The sequence below is a fragment of the Oncorhynchus keta genome, chromosome 28 (assembly GCF_023373465.1).
Source record: "Oncorhynchus keta strain PuntledgeMale-10-30-2019 chromosome 28, Oket_V2, whole genome shotgun sequence".
Taxonomy (NCBI): domain Eukaryota; kingdom Metazoa; phylum Chordata; class Actinopteri; order Salmoniformes; family Salmonidae; genus Oncorhynchus; species Oncorhynchus keta.
In genome coordinates, this window is record NC_068448.1 from 15303667 (window position 1) to 15322466 (window position 18800).

Here is an 18800-nt window from a genome sequence, read left to right on the forward strand (position 1 = left end):
TCATGAAAATACTAGAATCTCCTACTTGTAAAACATTCATGTAAGACTGTAGAATATGTATTGATGTTATGTATGTGGAGTATGACAAGTCAGTCTAACAACATCATCACTGCAATTCAAAGGACCACAAAATGTCAGAGGGTATTAAAATCTTATTTATTAGATATTTACAAGATGTCCTGTTTTACTGAAGGTCCTGGAGGACAAGGATTTAAGAATAAGGCAAGTACCAATGCCTCTCCAAGATGTATTCAGGTCTGACAAGCCCCATACAAGTTCTGTTTCTATAACAGCTATTGAAAAAAAAGGAAATCATGATGAAATTATCTGATATTGCTCCACAACAAACCATTCATAATATACACTGCTCAAAAAAATAAAGGGAACACTTAAACAACACAATGTAACTCCAAGTCAATCACACTTCTGCGAAATCAAACTGTCCACTTAGGAAGCAACACTAATTGACAAATTTCACATGCTGTTGTGCAAATGGAATAGACAACAGGTGGAAATTATAGGCAATTAGCAAGACACCCCCAATAAAGGAGTGGTTCTGCAGGTGGTGACCACAGACCACTTCTCAGTTCCTATGCTTCCTGGCTGATGTTTTGGTCACTTTTGAATGCTGACGGTGCTTTCACTCTAGTGGTAGCATGAGACGGAGTCTACAACTCACACAAGTGGCTCAGGTAGTGCAGCTCATCCAGGATGGAACATCAATGCGAGCTGTGGCAAGAAGGTTTGCTGTGTCTGTCAGCGTAGTGTCCAGAGCAGGGAAGCGCTACCAGGAGACAGGCCAGTACATCAGGAGACGTGGAGGAGACCGTAGGAGGGCAACAACCCAGCAGCAGGACCGCTACCTCCGCCTTTGTGCAAGGAGGAGCAGGAGGAGCACTGCCAGAGCCCTGCAAAATGACCTCCAGCAGGCCACAAATGTGCATGTGTCTGCTCAAATGGTCAGAAACAGACTCCATGAAGGTAGTATGAGGGCCCGACGTCCACAAGTGGGGGTTGTGCTTACAGCCCAACACCGTGCAGGACGTTTGGCATTTGCCAGAGAACACCAAGATTGGCGAATTCGCCACTGGCGCCATGTGCTCTTCACAGATGAAAGCAGGTTCACACTGAGCACATGTGACAGACGTGACAGACTGGAGACGCCATGGAGAACGTTCTGCTGCCTGCAACATCTTCCAGCATGACCGGTTTGGCGGTGGGTCAGTCATGGTGTGGGGTGGCATTTCTTTGGGGGGCCGCACAGCCTTCCATGTGCTCGCCAAGAGGTAGCCTGACTGCCATTAGGTACCGAGATGAGATCCTCAGACCCCCTGTGAGACCATATGCTGGTGCTGTTGGCCCTGGGTTCCTCCTAATGCAAGACAATGCTAGACCTCATGTGGCTGGAGTGTGTCAGGAGTTCCTGCAAGAGGAAGGCATTGATGCTATGGACTGGCCCGCCCGTTCCCCAGACCTGAATCCAATTGAGTACATCTGGGACATCATGTCTCCCTCCATCCACCAACGCCACGTTGCACCACAGACTGTCCAGGATGCTTTAGTTCGGGTCTGGGAGCAGATCCCTCAGGAGACCATCCGCCACCTCATCAGGAGCATGCCCAGGCGTTGTAGGGAGATCATACACACACTACTGAGCCTCATTTTGACTTATTTTAAGGGCATTACATCAAAGTTGGATCAGCCTGTAGTGTGGTTTTCCACCTTTAATTTTGAGTGTGACTCCAAATTCAGACCTCCATGGGTTGATAAATTTGATTTCCATTGATCATTTTTTGTGTGATTTTGTGGTCAGCACATTCAACTATGTTAAGAAAAAAGTATTTAATAAGAATATTTCATCCATTCAGAACGAGGATGTGTTATTTTAGTGTTCCCTTTATTTTTTTGAGCAGTGTATGTTCCTTACACTGACAATGTGTAATGTCAATTGATTGCAAAGTTACAGCTGAAACTGAATTGATACACTGAAGTACTTGTTATGTGATATTAGAGTGGGTGATATTTCTGCTGGAGCAAGCAGCTGTACTAGTGATGGAAGCCTTGTTCTGCCCTGGCTGAGAGGTACACCCTGAACAACGCTAGTGATGGAAGCCTTGTTCTGCCCTGGCTGAGAGGTACACCCTGAACAACGCTAGTGATGGAAGCCTTGTTCTGCCCTGGCTGAGAGGTACACCCTGAACAACGCTAGTGATGGAAGCCTTGTTCTGCCCTGGCTGAGAGGTACACCCTGAACAACGCTAGTGATGGAAGCCTTGTTCTGCCCTGGCTGAGAGGTACACCCTGAACAACGCTAGTGATGGAAGCCTTGTTCTGCCCTGGCTGAGACACCTTGAACAACGCTAGTGATGGAAGGTTGTTCTGCCCTGGCTGACACCTGAACAACGCTAGTGATGGAAGCCTTGTTCTGCCCTGGCTGAGAGGTACACCCTGAACAACGCTAGTGATGGAAGCCTTGTTCTGCCCTGGCTGAGAGGTACACCCTGAACAATGCAGTTGATAAACCCTATAACGTGGTCAGGCTGAGATATAAATAACATCCTGGAGCTACCAACTGGTGCAACATTAATACACAAGCAAGTGTGTCAGAGTGTGTGTGTGTGTGTGTGTTTAAAGAAATCAGTAAGTTGCACAACTGAATGCATTCAACCAAAGTGTATCTTCTGCATTTAACCCAACCCCTTGAGAAGATGCAGACCGCCACATAGTAAATCCAAATAAAAACACATTTTCTTCATATACTCAACAATCTAACAAGATATTTGCTAGTCTTAACAAAATTAAAACCAATAAATATCAGGAAATCTTGCAACAAAAAATATATACCTTTTACCAACACCAGATTATTTTAAATCATTGTCTTATATTTGCAACTCCTATGTTGATTAAGCTTCAGTTTTCAGTCATACAAAAGTTGTTTAGTTCCCAAACAAGTCTTCATCGCTGTAAACAAAGCAGTAAGTGTATTCCTAGTCCTCCTCCTCCATGGCATTGTCCAATGTTGGGACAGTTCAGTTTTCTGAATCTAAATGTCAATTATCTCCCTCTCCTTTGGGCCCATCCAGTCTGAGATCCACATCATTCCTTCCCAGTGTAAAGAGACTGACCACAGCCAAGAGTGCAGCTAGCATCAAAACAGCACAACCACCAAACATATGCCTGGTTCCACTACCGCCCTCGCCCCCTCCGGTCCCCGACACCTCCCTGTGGAGCGCCAGTAGCCCCAGGCAGGCCAGAAGGTGCAGAGGCAGCCTGAACCAGACCAGCACCCCAGCCCTCTTCTCCTCTGGGATCACCCTCCCATGGAGGAAGCTGACAGCAGGGAAGTAGAGGCCACTGGCCAGCTCCAGCAGCAGGAAGGCCAGCAGGGACTCGCGGGGTCTGGGCTGGCCCGGTGCAGTGGAAAAGATGAGCATGAAGAAGGAGAAAAAGGCAAGCAGCATGGAGAAGCAGAGGAGGTGCCCAGGCTGGAGGCGGTAGCGGGTGGAGGTGGCCAGGCGGTAGAGCAGGGACCCCGCCATACTGGCTGCCATCAGACAGGAGAAGACCATGCCCAGCGGAGGGCCATAGGGGTCCAGGACGGGGGTCCACAGGAAGATGAATATATAGAGGACACTCTCAAATAGAGCCTGGACTCCTCCTAGAAGCATCACCCGTCTGTCTGATAAGAGACAGCGGAGGCCTTCCTGACAGCTGCGCCAGAACCGGGCCCGTGCAGAAGCCCGGGCCAGAGGTGCTGAACTAGAAGGACCGAGCAAGGGCTTCTTGTTGTCCCCTTCCAGGCTTCCATCCTTCTCCTCCAGGCCCCAATCAGTCAGCACCACCCAGCCACAGGCCCCAAGGCAGGGCACGGCCAGGAGGAAGGGCGCCACAGGCCCCAGGTGGAGCCACTCAGCCAACATGTTCGCCACCAGCCCAGCCCCCATCGCTAGCCCGTGGTTCCAGCTAGCAGCCTTGGTGAAGGTACTGGGGATCCATTCTTTAGGGAAGTCGTGGACGTCAGCATGTCGGTGCACGTACCAGGCATGGAAGGCTGTGGAGAGCAAAGAGGTGGACAGGCCTCCTAGCACGCGACCCAGGATCAGGACAAAGTAGTCACGGGACAGCTTGGTGAGGCAACAGGCTGAGTAGGCCACGCAGAAGAGCAGGCAGGTCCGTCTCCGCCCCAGGACCTGAATTAATTAATACACATTTTAAATACATAGTTACCTCAGTCGTAGCAGTTCAACAACATATACATTGTAAAAAATCTAACGCAGTGTTTCCCAATCCTGGTCCTGGGGACCCAAAGGGGTTCACATTTTGGTTTTTGCCCTCATCATCATGGTTTCTGCTCATCAAGTTTTTGATTATTTGAATCAGGTGTGTTAGTGCCAGGGTAAAAACAGTACTGCGTACCCAGGACCAGGATTGAGAAACAATGGACTTATTTTTATTGGCTCTCAGATCATCGGTTCTCGGACTAAAAGGCTCCGAAACAGCTTCTACCCCCAGGCCATCAAACTGCTGAACGGCTAACGCTATCTGTCTACCTGCTCAGACCTGCATCTTAAAGACTATTTACATGGACTCTCCACACAGTCAACCCTGACACACAAGCGCACAAACAGTCAACCCTGACACACAAGCGCACACAGTCAACCCTGACACACAAGCGCACACAGTCAACCCTGACACACAAGCGCACACAGTCAACCCTGACACACAAGCGCACACAGTCAACCCTGACACACAAGCGCACACAGTCAACCCTGACACACAAGCGCACAAACAGTCAACCCTGACACACAAGCGCACAAACAGTCAACCCTGACACACAAGCGCACAAACAGTCAACCCTGACACACAAGCGCACAAACAGTCAACCCTGACACACAAGCACACACAGTCAACCCTGACACACAAGCGCACACAGTCAACCCTGACACACAAGCGCACAAACAGTCAACCCTGACACACAAGCACACACAGTCAACCCTAACACACAAGCACACACAGCCAACTCTGCTGTTCTATTTATATACTATTTTACTCAATTGCCCACCCAAGACACCATTGACTTCATATTTCTAAATAATCACACTTGACATAGCACATTCATAATTTATACTGTATCAGTTTCATTACTAAAATGCATACCACTTTCTTCTACTCCTTGTTATTTTTTTAAATTTAAATTTGGATTATATTGATACTGCACTGTTGAGGGAGCTTGCAAGTAGGCATTACAATGCATCATTTATACCTGCAGTAAATGGTGTACTTGATGAATAAACATAGATCATTTTAATTTGATTTATTTACATTGTGGTCCTGGTTATTGTTACCTGAGGAAGCCAGCTAGCCACAGGGGCAAACAGCACACAGGAGGCCAGGCCAACGACATACAGGATGGCTATCTGGGACTCCAGGAAGCTGTAATGGCGGTAGAGCTTGTAGAGGTATGGCCCCTGCAGCCAGTCAGCCGACAAGGCTAAGAGGTAGCCTCTTAGGAACACGGTCTGGAACCTACGGAAGGCAGGGTTGGTGCCCATGGCAGAGGGGGTGGGTTGAGGTGGGGTGAGGCGACGTGCCGTTAGCTCCAGTCCGACACATAGCACCAGTAGGACCACCATGGCCAGGTAGGCTGTCACCAACATGATGGGTTTGTCCAAGTGTGACTGTTAGGGGCGGGGAGGTCTCTTCACTCCTGTCTTATCCGTTGTGGCTCAGTCAAAGGCTGTGGAGACAGAGACTCTATTACTAACGGCACCATAAAGACAGTTATTGTGAATATCTACCAGCATAAATAACTTAAAGCCAAGTTCTGTAAACGTGGCGTCCATACTAGCTATCTAAAGAAGATGTTTGCTTAGGGTTGTCATCTCATCTGGATACTGCTGCATGAGAGGACTACAAATCAAATCAAACTTTATTGGTCGTGTACACAGATTTGCAGGTGTTATGCCACCATCAAGTCATGTCGGAAACTCGGGACCTCGGAGTTCAAATGAATGTAAGTTATTTGCGTAGAGCTTCCCATTGGTTGATTCTGATACCACTCTCCTGCCAAGGTTAGCAAGTCAGAGATGTCAGAGTTTCCGACATGACGTGAACGAGGCAGCAAAATACTTCCCTGGTTTGAGAGTTTCAAAGGCTTCAAATTAAACTAAAGATCTGGCAGGTAGCAACCTTCTTCAATGTACATTTTGTAAGTTTGCTTCCAAAAGATAGCTAAACAGCTAGCATAAGCTTGGCAGATAACATTAGTAGCTCTGGTCCAGCCCAATATGTTCGGGATAATTTTCTTCAACAGCCTGCATCTTTCCATTCAACCCACGGAGGAATTTGTTACTAGAGTGCTGACTAAAAGCAGATTTATGCTTGTTCCGCAAAATGTGGTCCAGAGGCTCCTTACGGAGGGTGTGACAATTGCGGAGCCACGGGCACACTCGGATAGCCAGGGGCACACCACAACATCATTTACAAATGAAGCATGCGTGTTTAGTGAGTCCACCAAATCAGAGGCAGTAGGGATGACCAGGGATGTTCTCTGTTTAGTGAGTCCACCAGACCAGAGGCAGTAGGGATGACCAGGGATGTTCTCTGTTTAGTGAGTCCACCAGACCAGAGGCAGTAGGGATGACCAGGGATGTTCTCTGTTTAGTGAGTCCACCAGACCAGAGGCAGTAGGGATGACCAGGGATGTTCTCTGTTTAGTGAGTCCACCAGACCAGAGGCAGTAGGGATGACCAGGGATGTTCTCTGTTTAGTGAGTCCACCAGACCAGAGGCAGTAGGGATGACCAGGGATGTTCTCTGTTTAGTGAGTCCACCAGACCAGAGGCAGTAGGGATGACCAGGGATGTTCTCTGTTTAGTGAGTCCACCAGACCAGAGGCAGTAGGGATGACCAGGGATGTTCTCTGTTTAGTGAGTCCACCAGACCAGAGGCAGTAGGGATGACCAGGGATGTTCTCTGTTTAGTGAGTCCACCAGACCAGAGGCAGTAGGGATGACCAGGGATGTTCTCTGTTTAGTGAGTCCACAGACCAGAGGCAGTAGGGATGACCAGGGATGTTCTCTGTTTAGTGAGTCCACCAGACCAGAGGCAGTAGGGATGACCAGGGATGTTCTCTGTTTAGTGAGTCCACCAGACCAGAGGCAGTAGGGATGACCAGGGATGTTCTCTGTTTAGTGAGTCCACCAGACCAGAGGCAGTAGGGATGACCAGGGATGTTCTCTGTTTAGTGAGTCCACCAGACCAGAGGCAGTAGGGATGACCAGGGATGTTCTCTGTTTAGTGAGTCCACCAGACCAGAGGCAGTAGGGATGACCAGGGATGTTCTCTTGAGGAGTGTGAATATTGGACACTTTTCCTGTCTTGCTAAGAATTCACAATGTAACGAGTACTTTTGGGTGTCACAAAAAAGTTGAGTAAAAAGTACATTATTTTCTTTAGGAATGTAAAAGTTCTGAAAAATATAAATAATTAAGTACAGATACTACTTAAGTAGTACGTTAAAGTATTTTTTACTGAAGTACTTGACACCAATGGCCCTGAATCACTATGACAGCGCCCTGAAGTGCAAGAAGTTTGAACGGCCTGACTTCTGCGGCGACCGCGTCGCTGTAAATGCTAGATGTTGGATTGACCATGAAATCGGCTAGAACATTTCTCTGTCTGTGCAAACTGTTGTTTCTCCAAAATGAAAAAAGAATAGAGTTGAGCGTTGGATCTGCACCACGAGATGCAGCAATGAATGTCTATTCCATTCTGGATGCATCCACGTGCATTTTGCATCTGACGGATGTGTGAACTACAGCTATTCTGGCGACATACAGAGAAAAGTTAGTCAGCACTCCAGCAACATCTTTACTTTGGTGAGTAACAAAAGTATATTGAAGTCTGTTAACTAAACAAAATGGTGGAGAAAAAAGTCCTATATGGAGGGGTGAATAGAGTTCGCCAGCTTGTAGTCTTAAAACCCCCAAATGAGTTACCTCTGGGTCGTTCAGCCATCAGTATGAAGTGCTGAGTGATTAATGACAAAAAACAACAACTCAATGTTGGTTAAACAACTAATTGACCGACATCAGTTCAAGTACTCCATTTAGTTTTTGTTTTGTGTGAGCCCAACGTGCCATTTCTCTAGAGAGAAATCTAATAATTGACAGAAATCAAGTCAATAACTATGTGGGACTCTGGGCTGAAGGGAGTTGTAAGTTTCATAAAGCAAATATTCAACCTCGTTCAGCACAGAAACACTGATGAACACAATGACCATAATCCATTGCACCTGTTTTTCCAGGCTCAGACTGAGATGGATGGTGAGATACACACAGACCACATAAGATAGACATGTTCACAACGACAAGAGAGAGGGATAGAGACTGTTCGTGTAAGTAGATTTAGATGATTATTATTATTTCATTAGACATCTTTGCAGCATGCTTGGGCAGGCAAGCCTAGCTAAATAGAATGACTAAAGACAGTACAGTATGGAAAACACAGAACGTTGTCTGGCTTCTACGGCCTGAGCAGAGATGATGACCTTAAGGAATTCTAAATAATAAAGTCATCAAATAAAAACTAAGTAAGATACACATCTGAAATATGATTATTTCGGTACAGTATGAAGCACGGCTCATCATAATGTCTGGAACGGCATCAAACCATGTGTTTGATACCATCCCACTGATTCTGCTGCAGCCATTACCACAAGCCCATCCTCCCCAATTAAGGTGCCACCAACCTCCTGTGGTTTGAAGATAAGCTAAAACTCCAATACTCCAATATGGTGACGTTGGCTAGCTAAGCTCATGTGTAGAAACACGTCGTCTCACGCTGAACTGCGCATGTGCAGGCTGTCAAATCAAAGACACTCCTTCAATATAAAGTTGTTTTTGGCATACCGCCCCAACAGATGATGCAATCTCTATTGTACTCCACAATGTCCTTTCCCACCTGGACAAAAGGAACACCCATGTCAGAATGTTATTCATTGACCACAGCTCATCGTTCAACACCATAGTGCACTCAAAGCTCATTACTAAGCTTAGGACCCTGGGACTAAACATCTCCCTCTGCAACTGGATCCTGGACTTCATGACGGTCCGCCCCCAGGTGGTAAGGGTAGGTAATAACACATCCACCACGCTGATCCTCCACACAGGGGCCCCTCAGGGGTGCGTGTTCAGTCCCCTCCTGCACTCCCTGTTCACTCATGACTGCACAGCCAGGCACAACTCCAACACCATCATTAAGTTTGCCGATGACACAACAGTGGTAGTCCTTACCGACCAAGACGAGACAGCCTATAGGGAGGAGGTCAGAGATCTGGCCGTGTGGTGCCAGGACAACAACCTCTCCCTCAACATGATCACTGACAAAAGAGATGAGTGTGGACTACAGGAAAAAGAGGACCGAGCACACCCCCATTCTCATCGACGGGGCTGCAGTGGAGCAGGTTGAGAGCTTCAAGTTCCTTGATGTCCACATCACCAACAAACTAACATGGTCCAAGCACACCAAGACAGTCATGAAGAGGGAAATACAAAGGAGACTGAAAATATTTAGCATGGTCCTCTGATCCTCAAACGGTTCTACAGCTGCACCATCGAGAGCATCCTGACTGGTTGCATCACTGCCTGGTATGGCAACTGCTATGCCTCTGACCACAAGGCACTACAGAGAGTAGTGCAAACAGCCCAGTACATCACTCGGGCCAAGCTTCCTGCCATCCAGGACCTCTATACTAGGCGTGTCAAAGGAAGGCCCCAAAAAATTGCCAAAGACTCTAGCCACCCTAGTCATAAACCGTTCTCTCTGCTATCGCATGGCAAGTGGTATAGGAGTGCCAAGTCTAGGTCCAAGAGGCTTCTAAACAGCTTCTACCCCAAAGCCATAAGACTGAACACCTAATCAAATGGCTACCCAGACTATTTGCATGCCCCCCTCCCTTTACACCACTGCTACTCTGTTGTTATCATCTATGCAAAGTCACTTTAATAACTATCTACATGTACATATTACCTCAACTAACCGGTGCCCCCCGCACATTGACACTGTACCAGTACCCTGGCTGCCCCCCTTGTCCTGCCCACTATGACTCATTTGTGGCGCAAGACTCCAGGATTTTTGGATTCGACTCCAAATCCGACTCCTGTGATTGGAGTCGACTCCCAAAACACACAAACGGATGCGCACAAACATACACACCATCTCATTATTGCAATCCTATTAGGAAGACTACATTTGCATTCTAGAGGACTGATATGAGCATGAGGCTGCCCATTTTGTTTGAATATATAAGGTGATGTGTAGAAACTGGAATATTTCCGCTGTGTGCAGCCTTAACGGATCCCATGTGATGCGGCACACACTATTCTGATAAACCTATTCTTTGCCATGTTACAGCCCTATTGGACGGATATTACTACTAGGCATTGGTTTTGTAACTATTTTCCAAGCATGTGCGTTATTCCAGAGGCCAATTCACACAGGATTAATATTTACAAACTGCCCCCCCTGTAATTATTATTATTGTAGCGACCCGCACAGACAGCTGGTTAGGCTAGGAGGTGGTAGTGTTGTACTGACCAGTACCCGGTGTTCGCGGGGTCCGACATGTCAATCAACCTGCTATCTGCCAATCACGGGAATGCCTGGAATGTTCTGATACCGGGCATCCTGGTGGTTGGCGGAGTGGCGTGGAGGGGGGTTGGGCATTGGAAGTTAAGACCAGGTTCAGCCTTTGTTCTCTCTCTCTTACGTCTGGGCTTCACAAGAGAAGGTCACGATTGGCTTGTGGGTTATCTGTCATCTATTTGGCGTGTGCTACGGCCCAAACAGTAGCCTGTGTAAAGTTGGTTTAATAAACCGTCAATTCGCAAACTCAAGCCTCTGTCTGGACAATTGTTCATTTATGATCTAGTCACATTATTATTTCAAATGGACTCTTATGACGGGAGCCTGGAGGCTTTTATTGTAGACCTGCAGATATTTCGTTAATTTCAACGTCATGTCCACACGATAATACGCTACACTGATAACTCGTGCTTGGCTGCCAAATGTATAGGTCTCCCCATAATATGTACATGTATAAAGTGTTATCATAAACATGATTTTAGCGATCCATCCATGTTAGACGTTATTCCCAATAACAATGTACCACATCCTGCTGATTTGAGCTACTGAACCGTATTTCCACTTGACTGTGTTTACGGATGAGAAAGTGAACTTGCCATTTCCAAAATGTTTAGCCGGGATGCTATTTTGCGATCTACTGCCTCGGTAGGACAGGGCTCTCCAACCCTGTTCGTAGAGAGCTACCATCATGTCGGGTTTCACTTCAAAACGAATCTAGCGCATCTGATTTAATAATTAGCTGGTTTATAAACTTAATCGGGGTAGTTACAACTGGCGTTGGAGGAGAAGCCTACATGAAGGAACAGGGTTGGAGAGCCTTGACCTAGGACATCGATAGCTAGACAGGGTTTCATTAAATAAGATCATTTAGGCCCAATTCAACTGATGCATTTGGCTGTTTGGCTAACTTCAATTCACCTGTTCCCCTTCGCTGGCACTATTAAGAATAGCTTAGCCATACTCATTTATAGCCTAATATATAGCCTTACTTTAATATACTTTTGGTGAATTTGGAAGGCATTGATTGATAGATGACCAAGATACAGACTATGAGCACGGTTCTGACTTTCTCTCTACCTGCACCAATCCTCTTTCTCTCTGCCTGCTCCCCTTTCTCTTCTCCATGAAAAACGCTAGTGTGTCTTTGGTCTATTGCGTGTAGAATATCTCAGCCTTTTTATTGATAACCCTTACTTTAGTGAATTTGCGCGAGACATTACAAAGCCAGTAAATTGCGATAGCCTACCGTACATCTTTTGATAACCGATGCACGGTTCTGCCAGGCTGTGCCCCTCCCACCTCTCTCCCTTTCCTTGCTGTGAAATATTCGACAGTTTGTGATATGCTTACCATCTTGTCTGATACATGCTCCATGCCACTTTAAAATTAAAGTAGGGGTTAAAAGTTCTTTAACTACGAGTAAGAAGAGGACAAACCGTGTCCTACAACGTCCTAATTTCACCACCCATTTCCGGGTTCTGATTTCAGTTTCACCACTTGGGGGCAGCCTTTCTTTTTCTATCCCGATTGTGCATGACCCATCTCTGCACTTGCAGTTGGGTCGTCATTCGTTACCCCAGTCACAAAGTCGTAAACCTTTATACAATTTATCTTCTTAATATTATATTTAAACCTAATCTTAACCACACTACTAACCTTATGGCTAACCCCCTATCCTTAAATTAAGTGTTAAAAGCACATTTCTTTTCATGAATTTTTACGAGCAATTTTGACTTTATGGCTTTGGTAACTACTGGAAACCTTGCAGTTTCCCAATATTGGATTTAAGGAGCCTAACGTTACACCTTCCAAGGACTTTCTTATATGTTCTGTTTAAAGGGTGAATTGTCTCTGGAAGCCAAAACAGCCAAATACTCCATCTAAACGTGAATCGATTATCAATTGCAGTACAGTTATAAAAACATAAATCCCTTTACTTTCATATCAAATCACAATCTTTTCACGAATGCAAAATACAATTTTTCTGGACACTGTTTTAACTGGTTTTACCACAGTTGCAGCCAATGGTATTTTTCAGTGACATCAAGTTTGTGGCATCTGTCAGTGTTCAGAGAAGCAGATAGCTAATTCGCATAGGTAGTCTACTCTGTATTCTGTCTGTTTTCCGTGAACAAGCTCTGTAACATGGACATATGGCTGTTTGGGAACCCTATAAAGTTGTGTATCAATTAAATCAATTATTTATTGCTGATATGAAATATAAGGTCCTTATGCATAAGTGCGGAAAGTGGGGGTGCTGTAGCACCCCCTGAAAAATCAGATTACAAAAAATATATAGGTGTAACACTGGGCCTTTATTCGTATTAGCAGACCGATATAGACTTCTGTAGCAGGGGCCATTTTTTTTGCAGCATCTCTGCTTTTGCTAAAAAAAGGTAGTAGTATAATTAAGAAAAGTATCTTGCAGGATTCAATAGTTGGAATTGTAAGAGTTGTTGTCCCTGTCTCTTTCTCTGTGATCATCATTCTAATGGAATCCAGAAAGAACCAAACCCTGTCTCTTTCTCTGTGATCATCATTCTAATGGAATCCAGAAAGAACCAAACCCTGTCTCTTTCTCTGTGATCATCATTCTAATGGAATCCAGAATGAACCAAACCCTGTCTCTTTCTCTGTGATCATCATTCTAATGGAATCCAGAAAGAACCAAACCCTGTCTCTTTCTCTGTGATCATCATTCTAATGGAATCCAGAAAGAACCAAACCCTGTCTCTTTCTCTGTGATCATCATTTTAATGGAATCCAGAAAGAACCAAACCCTGTCTCTTTCTCTGTGATCATCATTCTAATGGCCTCCAGAAAGAACAAAACCCCTGTCTCTTTCTCTGTGATGTCATTCTAATGGCATCCAGAAAGAACCAAACCCTGTCTCTTTCTCTGTGATCATCATTCTAATAGAATCCAGAAAGAACCAGAAAGAACCAAACCCTGTCTCTTTCTCTGTGATCATCATTCTAATGTAATCCAGAATGAACCAAACCCTGTCTATTTCTCTGTGATCATCATTCTAATGGAATCCAGAAAGAACCAAACATTTACATTTACATTACATTTAAGTCATTTAGCAGACGCTCTTATCCAGAGCGACTTACAAATTGGTGCATTCACCTTATGACATCCAGTGGAACAGCCACTTTACAATAGTGCATCTAAATATTTTAAGGGGGGGGGGGTGAGAAGGATTACTTTATACTATCCTAGGTATTCCTTAAAGAGGTGGGGTTTCAGGTGTCTCCGGAAGGTGGTGATTGACTCCGCTGTCCTGGCGTCGTGAGGGAGTGTGTTCCACCATTGGGGAGCCAGAGCAGCGAACAGTTTTGACTGGGCTGAGTGGGAACTGTACTTCCTCAGTGGTAGGGAGGCGAGCAGGCCAGAGGTGGATGAACGCAGTGCCCTTGTTTGGGTGTAGGGCCTGATCAGAGCCTGGAGGTACTGAGGTGCCGTTCCCCTCACAGCTCCGTAGGCAAGCACCATGGTCTTGTAGCGGATGCGAGCTTCAACTGGAAGCCAGTGGAGAGAGCGGAGGAGCGGGGTGACGTGAGAGAACTTGGGAAGGTTGAACACCAGACGGGCTGCGGTGTTCTGGATGAGTTGTAGGGGTTTAATGGCACAGGCAGGAAGCCCAGCCAACAGCGAGTTGCAGTAATCCAGACGGGAGATGACAAGTGCCTGGATTAGGACCTGCGCCGCTTCCTGTGTGAGGCAGGGTCGTACTCTGCGGATGTTGTAGAGCATGAACCTACAGGAACGGGCCACCGCCTTGATGTTAGTTGAGAACGACAGGGTGTTGTCCAGGATCACGCCAAGGTTCTTAGCGCTCTGGGAGGAGGACACAATGGAGTTGTCAACCGTGATGGCGAGATCATGGAACGGGCAGTCCTTCCCGGGAGGAAGAGCAGCTCCGTCTTGCCGAGGTTCAGCTTGAGGTGGTGATCCGTCATCCACACTGATATGTCTGCCAGACATGCAGAGATGTGATTCGCCACCTGGTCATCAGAAGGGGGAAAGGAGAAGATTAATTGTGTGTCGTCTGCATAGCAATGATAGGAGAGACCATGTGAGGTTATGACAGAGCCAAGTGACTTGGTGTATAGCGAGAATAGGAGAGGGCCTAGAACAGAGCCCTGGGGGACACCAGTGGTGAGAGCGCGTGGTGAGGAGACAGATTCTCGCCACGCCACCTGGTAGGAGCGACCTGTCAGGTAGGACGCAATCCAAGCGTGGGCCACGCCGGAGATGCCCAACTCGGAGAGGGTGGAGAGGAGGATCTGATGGTTCACAGTATCGAAGGCAGCCGATAGGTCTAGAAGGATGAGAGCAGAGGAGAGAGAGTTAGCTTTAGCAGTGCGGAGCGCCTCCGTGATACAGAGAAGAGCAGTCTCAGTTGAATGACTAGTCTTGAAACCTGACTGATTTGGATCAAGAAGGTCATTCTGAGAGAGATAGCGGGAGAGCTGGCCAAGGACGGCACGTTCAAGAGTTTTGGAGAGAAAAGAAAGAAGGGATACTGGTCTGTAGTTGTTGACATCGGAGGGATCGAGTGTAGGTTTTTTCAGAAGGGGTGCAACTCTCGCTCTCTTGAAGACGGAAGGGACGTAGCCAGCGGTCAGGGATGAGTTGATGAGCGAGGTGAGGTAAGGGAGAAGGTCTCTGGAAATGGTCTGGAGAAGAGAGGAGGGGATAGGGTCGAGCGGGCAGGTTGTTGGGCGGCCGGCCGTCACAAGACGCAAGATTTCATCTGGAGAGAGAGGGGAGAAAGAGGTCAGAGCACAGGGTAGGGCAGTGTGAGCAGAACCAGCGGTGTCGTTTGACTTAGCAAACGAGGATCGGATGTCGTCGACCTTCTTTTCAAAATGGTTGACGAAGTCATCTGCAGAGAGGAGGAGGGGGGAGGAGGATTCAGGAGGGAGCAGAAGGTGGCAAAGAGCTTCCTAGGGTTAGAGGCAGATGCTTGGAATTTAGAGTGGTAGAACGTGGCTTTAGCAGCAGAGACAGAGGAGGAAAATGTAGAGAGGAGGGAGCGAAAGGATGCCAGGTCCGCAGGGAGGCGAGTTTTCCTCCATTTCCGCTCGGCTGCCCGGAGCCCTGTTCTGTGAGCTCGCAATGAGTCGTCGAGCCACGGAGCGGGAGGGGAGGACCGAGCCGGCCTGGAAGATAGGGGACATTGAGAGTCAAAGGATGCAGAAAGGGAGGAGAGGAGGGTTGAGGAGGCAGAATCAGGAGATAGGTTGGAGAAGGTTTGAGCAGAGGGAAGAGATGATAGGATGGAAGAGGAGAGAGTAGCGGGGGAGAGAGAGCGAAGGTTGGGACGGCGCGATACCATCCGAGTAGGGGCAGTGTGGGAAGTGTTGGATGAGAGCGAGAGGGAAAAGGATACAAGGTAGTGGTCGGAGACTTGGAGGGGAGTTGCAATGAGGTTAGTGGAAGAACAGCATCTAGTAAAGATGAGGTCGAGCGTATTGCCTGCCTTGTGAGTAGGGGGGGAAGGTGAGAGGGTGAGGTCAAAAGAGGAAAGGAGTGGAAAGAAGGAGGCAGAGAGGAATGAGTCAAAGGTAGACGTGGGGAGGTTAAAGTCGCCCAGAACTGTGAGAGGTGAGCCGTCCTCAGGAAAGGAGCTTATCAAGACATCAAGCTCATTGATGAACTCTCCGAGGGGACCTGGAGGGCGATAAATGATAAGGATGTTAAGCTTGAAAGGGCTGGTAACTGTGACAGCATGAAATTCAAAGGAGGCGATAGACAGATGGGTAAGGGGAGAAAGAGAGAATGACCACTTGGGAGAGATGAGGATCCCGGTGCCACCATCCCGCTGACCAGAAGCTCTCGGGGTGTGCGAGAACACGTGGGCGGACGAAGAGAGAGCAAACCCTGTCTCTTTCTCTGTGATCATCATTCTAATGGAATCCAGAAAGAACCAAACCCTGTCTCTTTCTCTGTGATCATCATTCTAATGGAATCCAGAAAGAACCAAACCCTGTCTCTTTCTCTGTGATCATCATTCTAATGGAATCCAGAAAGAACAAAACCCTGTCTCTTTCTCTGTGATCATCATTCTAATGGAATCCAGAAAGAACAAAACCCTGTCTCTTTCTCTGTGATGTCATTCTAATGGCATCCAGAAAGAACCAAACCCTGTCTCTTTCTCTGTGATCATCATTCTAATGGCATCCAGAAAGAACAAAACCCTGTCCCTTTCTCTGTGATCATCATTCTAATGGCATCCAGAAAGAACCAAACCGTCTCTTTCTCTGTGATCATCATTCTAATGGCATCCAGATAGAACAAAACCCTGTCCTCAAACATTTACATCAAAAGGTGCAAAGTTATGGGCAAAGACACAAAACAACCACATCAAATTAAATATTGTTCTTGATCAAATAACATAGAAAACAACCACTTTTCATGCATCATTAATTTACCATCCTTACAAACCACTTAATGTACATTACTGTACTGTACATGGGCTGGTAATCTAGGTTTATACCTGTAGACTTTCTATCACCATGAAGAAAAACAATGACCACTACAGTAATTGAGTACATTGAGACATCAAGTGGTTTGTGATGATGTGATGTGATGATGTGCTGTGGTAAAGCATGGTGCTTGCAATGCTAAGGTTGTGGGTTTGATTCCCACGGGGGACCAGTACAAAAACGTATGAAAATGTATGGACTCACAACTGTAAGTTGCTCTGGATAAGAGTGTCTACTTAATTGGAAAAGGAATGAATAGACTATTTACATTTTCACATAGAATTAACTTGCATTTTCAAAGTACTTGAAGAAACTGGTAAACATACACTACCATTCTAAGGTTTGGGGTCACTTAGAAATGTCCTTGTTTTTGAAAGAAAAGCAAGTTTATTGTCCATTAAAAAAAACATAAAATTGATGAGAAATACAGTGTAGACATTGTTAATGTTGTAAATTACTATTGTAGCTGTAAACGGCTCATTTTTAATGGAATATCTACATAGGCGCACAGAGGCGCATTATCAGCAACCATCACTCCTGTTAGCTCATCCAAGTTTATACTTTTAAAAGGCTAATTGATCATTAGAAAAACCTTTTGCAGCGTAGCCTAGTGGTTAGAGCGATGGACTAGTAACCGGAAGGTTGCGAATTCAAACCCCCGAGCTGACAAGGTACAAATTTGTCGTTCTGCCCCTGAACAGGCAGTTAACCCACTGTTCCCAGGCCGTCATTGAAAATAAGAATTTGTTCTTAACTGACTTGCCTGGTTAAATAAAGGTAAAATTAAAAATACATTAAAATTAAAATGTTAGCACAGGTGAAAACAGTTGTTCGGATTAAAGAAGCAATAAGACTGGCCTTCTTTAGACTAGTTGAGTATCTGGATCATCAGCAGTTGTGGGTTCGATTACAGGCTCAAAATGGACAGAAACAAAGAACTTTCTGCTGAAACTCATCAGTCTATTCTTGTTCTGAGAAATTAAGGATTTTCCATGTGAGAAATTGCCAAGTAACTGAAGATCTCGTACAATGCTGTGTACTACTCCCTTCACAGAACAGTGCAAACTGGCTCTAACCAGACTAGAAAGAGGAGTGGGAGGCCCCAGTGCACAACTGAGCAAGAGGACAAGTACATTAGAGTGTCTAGTTTGAGGAACAGACGCCTCACAAGTCCTCAACTGGCAGCTTCTTTAAATAGTGCCCTCAAAACACCAGTCTCAACATCAACAGTGAAGAGGCGACTCTGGGATGCTGGCCTTCTAGGCAGAGTTGCAAGGAAATAGCCATATTTCAGACTGACCAATAAAAAGAAAAGATTAAGGTGGGCAAAATAACAGACACCGGACAGAGGAACTCTGCCTAGAAGGCCAGTATCCAGAGTCGCCTCTTCACTGTTGACATTGAGACTGGTGTTTGCAGGTCCTATTTAATGAAGCTGCCAGTTGAGGACTTGTGAGGCATTTTTTATGTCCGCAAACAAATCACAGCACCCCTACCCCCAAACTACTTTTCGCGGCTATGTCCTTATGCTTCCAAAACCGTACTGCAAGTGATGCATGTTCATTTTCAGACTGATTTTCGCGGCTCTCAACAAAACTCCCCCCTACAGAAGAGGCCTTCCTTCAATGACTCTTATGTGTAATATAATGGAACTGAGTCA

The 18800-nt window shown here is 46.2% G+C and overlaps 1 protein-coding gene across 4 annotated transcripts; it reads right to left on the reverse strand.

Annotated features, from left to right (window-relative positions):
• Positions 1 to 137: 137 nt before the first annotated feature.
• LOC118376090 (molybdate-anion transporter-like) lies at positions 138 to 12201 on the reverse strand. Of its 4 annotated transcripts, none has more exons than XM_052484964.1 (4): positions 11997 to 12201; positions 5346 to 5737; positions 2446 to 4190; positions 138 to 2349 (listed from the first exon to the last, which is right to left on the reverse strand). In XM_052484964.1, the coding sequence occupies exons 2-3, from the start codon at positions 5655 to 5657 to the stop codon at positions 3051 to 3053; spliced, it is 1452 nt and encodes a 483-aa protein (XP_052340924.1). In that variant the 5' UTR covers positions 5658 to 5737; positions 11997 to 12201; the 3' UTR covers positions 138 to 2349; positions 2446 to 3050. The 4 variants fall into 4 exon arrangements, with proteins under 4 accessions (XP_052340924.1, XP_052340925.1, XP_052340922.1 ...); XM_052484965.1 differs by having other exon boundaries at positions 138 to 2248; positions 2396 to 4190; XM_052484962.1 differs by having other exon boundaries at positions 138 to 2301; positions 2396 to 4190.
• Between the last annotated feature and the right edge of the window lie 6599 nt (positions 12202 to 18800).